Source organism: Choristoneura fumiferana, chromosome 7 (assembly GCF_025370935.1).
Source record: "Choristoneura fumiferana chromosome 7, NRCan_CFum_1, whole genome shotgun sequence".
NCBI classification, from domain to species: domain Eukaryota; kingdom Metazoa; phylum Arthropoda; class Insecta; order Lepidoptera; family Tortricidae; genus Choristoneura; species Choristoneura fumiferana.
Window position 1 is genome coordinate 10,082,229 of NC_133478.1, and position 8,279 is coordinate 10,090,507.

General features: G+C 36.6%; 1 protein-coding gene and 1 non-coding gene across 2 annotated transcripts in view; both read right to left on the reverse strand.

Moving 5' to 3' along the window:
* Nucleotides 1-720: 720 nt before the first annotated feature.
* On the reverse strand, nucleotides 721-793 carry TRNAR-CCU (transfer RNA arginine (anticodon CCU)). The gene has a single exon. It is a non-coding gene; the product is annotated as a tRNA-Arg (tRNA).
* A 3,089-nt stretch (nucleotides 794-3,882) lies between these two features.
* Nucleotides 3,883-8,279, reverse strand: part of Vps39 (vacuolar protein sorting 39) — a 21,711-nt gene continuing 17,314 nt past the window's right edge. The window contains 3 exon segments of the mRNA XM_074090481.1: nucleotides 3,883-5,881; nucleotides 7,292-7,426; nucleotides 7,864-7,868. Of these exon segments, the coding sequence (XP_073946582.1) occupies nucleotides 5,711-5,881; nucleotides 7,292-7,426; nucleotides 7,864-7,868 (311 nt within the window). The 3' untranslated portion in view covers nucleotides 3,883-5,710.

Here is an 8,279-nt window from a genome sequence, read left to right on the forward strand (position 1 = left end):
GGGGATCGGGCCGACTGATCGATGCTTCGGCTGTTATCAATATCGTTATCATATATCATATCAAGCAGCTTTCCCCCGATACGGACTTTTATAAACGACGCCCCGCGCCAACGCCAATATTGCGGGCGATATCTTTATCTGTGTCAGATGTAATGCAAGCCAGTGTCAACCAGCGTGATGTTATGAAATCCAGGAATGACAGGTGTTGAGTGAAATGATAAAGTTTGACAGTACGGCAGAAATATTTCAATGGCGAAAATGCCGTACCTAAATGTAAATTAAATTGAAATGTTTATGGGTATATTTTTAAAAGCGTTACCGCAGCTATATGTGTTTAAAACAATAAGTAGGTAGATAAAAGGTGTATATGCACCTTTTTATTTGTTATTCTTGTAACACATTCTAATATATGTAGATCAGAAGAACTGGTATTTCTCACTGTAAATAAATGTAAGTATTCATATATATGTACGTACATTTATTATAGAGCTTATAGTGTATATATTTTTTTCTTATCTTCTTACAAAACACTGAAAAAGATACATACAATTTAAGAAAAACTGCTCCGTCATAAATAACAAAAAAAACTTATCAGATTATCGATCTATAGGAATTGATCAATTTATAATCGCTCACGCATCCCCTTTCGCAACATTTCGCATGATCCACACGTCATAGTACAACTTTCCGCGCACAACTTACAAAAAAGCTAACGGTTTTTACCTCTGGTGGGACTCGAACCCACAATCCTCGGCTTAGGAGGCCGATGCCTTATCCATTGGGCCACAGAGGCTAGCAGCAGTGCGGCGCACATACCGCTACACGTTCGAACGGCGGTGCGTCACGCACGCGTCACAGCCGCCGCGGGTGCGTTCACACCGACAATTAATACGAAACCGATAATTACATATCAACGGTAATGTTCTACTTGAACGCTCTCGATCAACCGCTCGCGACGGTGTAACAGCAGCTCTCTTAGCACCTAAGACACTGCGCCTGACCTATCTGAAGGTTAAAGTACCCTACCTTATAAAAATATCAACATTAATTTAAAGCATTCGCGTTACTATATGAATAACCTTGATATGAACTGATAGCGCGATGCCAGTACCTACACGTTACCACAAACTAAATACGAAAGGTCAGTGGCCTATCGTATCACCATATTTTAATAAGGTGATTGCTATGAGTTGGGCCTCTGGGACCTACGGCTACGAATTAAACGTAGAGCAAATATTGAAAGAGCTGTTCTGACTTGATTACATTTAAATAGTACACGAGACTAATTATAATTAAGTCCATACAAACGCTACTAATTTCGTCGGCTGCGGTGGCATTTACTCTGTTTCCTTATTTCGGGAGTAAGACAGACTGATAGACGTGGCACGCTATAATGGGAACCACTAAATTAAGCGGCTAGCGACGAATTTAGACAAGCGTTTTTAGACGGGGTCGTGCCAAGTGTTTTTTTTTTATATTTTTTGTTTGTTATGTAAAGATATTAAGACCATAATAAATTATGAGTGGACGCCTGCAACAAACCAGGTGTCACTGCGCATTGAATTTGTCCGCTTTCCATAGCGACTTTTAATAGAATCACGATTGACCTAAATTCTGATCGTCTCGCTCGAGAGTTTAATATCGATTAATCGGATTCAACGATCTAGTTATCTAATCAAAATTAAATATTAAAATTCGAGGACACTAAGACATCCAGTATTGTCCCACCTCTCTTTTCCTCTAATGCGATATCCAACAGCCTTTCTTAAATGTTGCTATACTTACAACGTATTTTTAAATGAATGCAGAATATTTCAGCAGATGGTTGGGCCAGGTTTAACTTACCGCCCCATAGAGTTTTTTTTTATTCAACTGGATGGCAAACGAGCAAGTGGGGTTTTGGGCTACGGGAGGTCCCATTGACGTAAAGTGGGGGTGATTTTTTTTCTCATCGAACCCTATAGTGTGCGGTATCGTTGGACAGGTCTTTTAAAACCATTAAGGGGTTGCTAAGACGATTTTTCGATTCAGTGATTTGTTTGCTAAATAAATATTCAAACTTTTAAACTGCAAATTTTCATTAAAATCGAGCTGAAATGAAAAAAAATCAGGATGATAGAAAGTATATCAAACTTACAAGAAAACTATAACGGTTCAGTTTGCTTGAAAATAGATATTTGAAAAGTAGTTAAAAGTAAATAGCAGCGTAAGGTATAAAATTTACCTAGACTTGGAAGATTCCGTATAAAATACGAAATCGTTAGAAAAATATTACTTAATTTTGGGCGTGTCCGAGACGTTCTTGGCCGCTTTTTTTAACAAGCTGTTATTGAACTTGCCCTGTTTGATGTTGTTGTTTTTTGTTTGGGTCAAATCTTAAAAGTTTCTACGACCCACTTTCAGTGGTCGGATTGACTAAATGTAAACAGTCAACCAAAAATTTGTAAGTAAGTACTAAAAATATTTTTTTTAACAGAAACTTATTTAATTGTGGCTTTTAAATGTTTCCACACATTGATCGATGTTCAAAGTATAGGTACTGCAACAAAAGCGTTACCTACTACATTTTTGACGACCGGATGGCCAAGTGGTTAGAGAACTTGCTTGAGGTTCCGGGTTCGATTCCCAGCCGGGGCAAATATTTGTATGAATAATACGAATGTTAGTTCTCGGGTCTTGGATGTTCAATATGTATTTAAGTATGTGTTTATCTATATAAGTATGTTTATCCGTTAGTGTCCATAGTACAAGCTTTGCTTAGTTTGGGACTAGGTCAATTGGTGTGAAGTGTCCCATGATATTTATTTATTTATTTTGAATCAAATAATTCCAACCGAATTATTTTCATACTAGGCCAAGATGTAATTTTCACAAAGCCGGGGTAGCTCTACCGAGATTGAGTACAAACATATTTTGTCAAGTCGTCCGAACATTTCTTGAGTCCATCACACTATTTAACTACTCGTATAGCGGCCATAATTACTTACAGTAAAAAATACCAATATAATGTAGTTCATTTTTTTTACTGCTTCTTTATCAGCAGATGTTATCCGATTTTGTATGAAATTTTTGAACTGGGATGCAATAACATTTTTTCGTTAAATTGAAAAAAGTAAAGAGACGTGCAGAGATATTTTTTTGGGGACCGACAGCATATCAAAAATCGCCTGAAATCGGTTAGCGTTAAGGAGGTGGTCAATGTTATCACCGTTTCTGTGAAAAGCGGTTAATATAATTTGAACTATCTAGATACATATACTCGATATATGCACTTTACTTTTAACATAGGCTACTTTTTATCCTGGAAAAGAACAAATTTCCCGCGAGATGTGGACAATGTTGCCCACGACTTTCGCTAGTTCTGATATAAATACCTAGTTATTGCAAAAAGGTTACACCGTCGTCATACATAACAACTAATAATCTGGGCACCCTGTCACATTGGCTTTGTAAGGATGTAGAGATATTTGTTATACTATCACGCAATAACAACATAACGAATTTTGATGATATTTAGCACACAGTAACCTGGATTATTTATATATCCCGGAAACTGGCTTAGTTTCTCGGGATAGCAATAAACAAAAAAATGTAGATAAAGTCGTGGGCAGCAGCTAGTGTTTAATAAAGTGGATTAAACGTCAATCGGCGAGTGTAATATTATGCAAATTCATTTTATTAGATAATAATAAGTTATCGTTACGAAAGGTATGAGGGAATGTAGTCGTGGGCAGCAGCTAGTGTTTAATAAAGTTGATTAAACGACAATCGGCGAGTGTAATATTATGTTCAAATTCATTGTTTTATTAGATAATAATAAGTTATCGTTACGAAAGGTATGAGGGAATCCCCGTAGACTGTGAATGATTGAAAGTAAACTCATTTCAGATACAAATTTTACTTAACGACGCTTAATTTATACAAGGTAAATAAACATTCATAAAAAAATAAACATGCAGCCAGTTCTTAACTTAATCTTGCATATCCTCTTAGCTTAATTAGCATTGCTATATGTGACTACTAAAACAATAGAATATACAGGCACTATCTACACAAACAATACCAATTACATGCAAATTACATAATGACTACAAAGCTTAATGGCTCTACTCTACTACAACTATTTTTTTAGCAACTAGCTGCTCGATTGGTGGGTGCGCACACTAGCCCGCTTATTTATAAATCTCTATTTGTCACTTTTACATTTGCCTTTACCAAAAAGATGAAACAACTTTTCTTCTAGTAGAATTTATCTTAATTTATTGTATAAGACATTACTTTGCGGAGGACCATATTAATGAACTAACTACAAAGAATTACTTTGCTCACCCGCGACCCGCTTTGTTTGTCGCGGGTAAGCAAAGTAATTGTTTGTAGTACAGGATTTATATTTTTATAAATAAGGGGGTAAAACTAGTGGCAGCCTGTAGAAGCCAGACTCGACAACACTATATTTGATTACAGATAGTGAACACGAGCATGCTAATATTGTAATTAAAAGGTTTTGTAGCTGAAGTTCACAATAAAGGTTTCTTGATAGTCGAAATATCGCTAGATGGCGTATTATGAGGTCCGTTTGACATTAGTCTTTCTTGTGATTTATACAAGGTGTTAATTAAATAACTGAAAACCTCAGACACCCCAAAAATATTTTTTCATTTTAAGTCAGTTGATTGCATTTTTTTTATTAGACTGCATGGTAAACGAGCAAGTGGGTCTCCTGATGGTAAGAGATCACCACCACCCATAAACATCTGCAACACCAGGGGTATTGCAGATGCGTTGCCAACCTAGAGGCCTAAGACGGGATACCTCAAGTGCCAGTAATTTCACCGGCTGTCTTACTCTCCACGCCGAAACACAACAGTGCAAGCACTGCTGCTTCACGGCAGGATTAGCGAGCAAGATGGTGGTTTGAATACCATCATTATTTTAAAAGATATTCATGTGATTTGCTTAGTCAGTAATTCTGTTGACACCATAGACCCACTGGCACAGAATTTAAAATTATTTTACAGTCAACCAACCAATTTGATCCACAGACCACATTAGATCCATGACATCACGATAATTAAGTACGTCATTTGATAAGCATTGTATTTGTAGATAATAAGACTAAACAACTTTATTGATAAGGTCGTGTATACATATTCTTGTAAGTTTGGGCGCATCGATGTCTTTGTAGTTGATTGTATGAACAATTTCTCACAGCTCGCGTGACGTTTTTTTACCAGCTATATTTCAACAAAATATAGAAAACCGTAGGAAAAAACCATAAACACAGTTTGTCTTCTTTTTAGAGTTCTTTCAAGTACTTCTGTGACAGGTACTAGTATCGTAGTACCTTTGACATTTGTGTCGTTTGGAATTGGTTTGACGTTTGAGCCAATTGCATGCCAGATACAAGACTGTACCGTCAAAAAAGTCCACACGATAATAACGCCATCTAGTGATATTCCACCGGCAAGAAAACCGTATGACCGAAACATTAATAAAATAGTTAAGTAGCGTATTGGCAGGACGCTTGAACATGCTTAAGGGGTTATTATATTACGTATAGTCTGCTTGTATACAGAAAGTAGCATGCTCGTGACAAATTTGCCTGTCACTATTTGATTTTTAAAATAAATATAGTGGTCTAACGTACACATCATCTGTAAAATTCTGCGACTTAGTACAATAGTCAAGTCAGTCCACAAAGTCCCCCCTCTCACTGCCGCACGGCCGCCTGTTCTAGCCGGCACGAGTAATGCACGATGTCACCGTTCGGGTACCGGACGAACGCGCTCTGGTTGCCGAAACGCTTCTTGCAGACTGGGCACACGTTGTAGTCGTTTATGATGACGCTCTTGGATTCGTGGAACTGTTTCAACTCTTGGACCTGGTCGGGAAACAAATGCAAGATTGATACATTTTGTTTCTGTTTTTAGACTTAAAACTATATGTACCTATGGCATGTATCGAGTTGGCAGCAGAGCAAGTGCTGGTGGCGAACTGCAGCGGCGCAAAATACCAACTGCCTACCCTAGAATCAACCCAATGCACGCCGCTAATAGGTACTAAAAGATTTTCATCAAACAAAGTAAGGGATATAAGCGAATCTGTGACCAGTTGGGACAGCTAGACAAAATCACAACACGTCGGTGATACTGCAATACGCGTAACTAGCATTTTCCATAAGGTATAATTTTCACTTTCAGAACAGTACTAACATTTTACAAATATTTAACATTTCTGACAGTGAAAATTATACCTTGTGGAAAATACTAGTTACGCGGTATTGCAGTATCACCGACGAACAAAAAAAACAAACACGGCTAAACCTAACTTGTGACCTAACCAATCATAACTAACCAATATAAAAAAGTTGAAATACGCCCGACGTTGTCATTTCAAAGTTTAATATCTCAAAATGGCTGAAGCGATTCTAATTAAATGTAGCTAAGAACTACCGCAAGGAAACTCGCTTTTACGTAAAAAAAACGCATCGAAATCGGTCTATCTGTTTAAGAACTGCAATGCAACACACAGACAGTGGCAACATGACTCAACAGCTATGTGTATATTTTGTGACATGTAAGGTCATTTGGGGCTAATGCGTCACAATACTTTAAACAGCATATTTATCAGATTATAACAAACACATTATGTATCCTTAAAAGCTATAACTTATGATACAAGCTAGCATATTTTATCTAATTTCATATTTTAGTGCCATTTTATGGCATTTTTAATAACTTCTACGTGTAAATTAAGTTTCTGTAAAAGCTGGGATTTTTAGACGCTATAACCCCAGGTGGGGCGAACGCGTCTTTTACTGGTATTATGTGATCGGATTGGTCGGAATGATTTTAATCGAGATAATTTTACAAAAGCACACATGATAAAGTTAATTATTATGTTGTACGTTAAATTTAAGCTCTAGTTTAGGGTAATTAGATGAACAAAAATATTCGGGGCTATAGCGTGTAACTGACCTCGTTGGCGGATTACTTTAAAAAAAGAGCTCGGCCACGACATCTAGTGATCATTTTTTGTACTTTTAGTGCCAAAGCCTTTAAAAAAATGGCTTTAAATTATGATGATAATTGGAATGGACGCATTAGCCCCGTAGACGACATAGCCCCGCTTGACCTTACCTACATTTTAATTTTATTTTAGTTTATTTTATTTATTTTCCCATTTTGACACGAATTAAAGTTTTATTTCTTTATTTCTGCTGAGAATTCAAATTCGTTTCACATTGACTTTCCTGTGTTATTAGCTTATTAAGTCCGTTGTTGTGAATTACCTGTTGGTTTTCCGCATACAGCAACCCCTTTAGGACTTGAGTTTTTCGCTTAAGCGAGAGTTGGTTGTCCAGCGCACTTTCTAGGAATGTTTTCAGTCTAGCCAGAGGTACAGAGTCCGGTAACACTGACAATGCCTGCGGGAATAAAAAAAAGTATAAAGTTGGATTACAAGCATCGCATTCCTTAAGTATCACCAAAAATTAATAGTTTTCTTAAGTTCTTAGAAAAGCATTGTTGCAGAGCAATTACAATTACAAAATGTAGCTGAAATTTTAATTACAAATTATTAGAAGTTATTGAAAAGTAATTCAACTGATGATTACAATTTCTAACTGTAATTGGTAATTAAAATGTCTAATAGAAATCTGTTACACAAATTCATATAATTACCAGTTACAGATCTATTGAATAATGTTTTGCCATCGTATTTTGTCGGATAAGTTCGTAGTTATATTGCTTTCGCAATTAGCCTAAGTAAAATCCATTGAGCTGGAGAAAGCAAAATAAATACAAACTTTTCCGACCAAATACGATGGAAAAACGTTATTCACTGCATGTGTATTTATGTAACTCCAACTGCATGTAATAAATTACAGTATTTTCATCCTTTGTAAATAAAATATACTGATACGGATTCAGACGACCAGATGGCCTAGTGGTTAGAGAACCTGACTACGAAGCTTGAGGTCCCGGGTTCGATTCCCGTGTCGGGGCAGAGATTTGTATGAAAAATACGAATGTTTGTTCTCGGGTCTTGGGTGTTTAATATGTATTTAAGTATGTATCTATCTATATAATTATATTTATCCGTTGCTTAGTACCCATAACACAAGCTTTGCTAAGCTTACTTTGGGACTAGGTCAATTGGTGTGAATTGTCCCGTGATATTTATTTATTATTTATTTATTTACTGAGCGGCAAAAAATCTGGCTCGCAAATGTATGCAATAATAGGTAATTTTGTATGTGGAGCGGGCCACATTTTGTG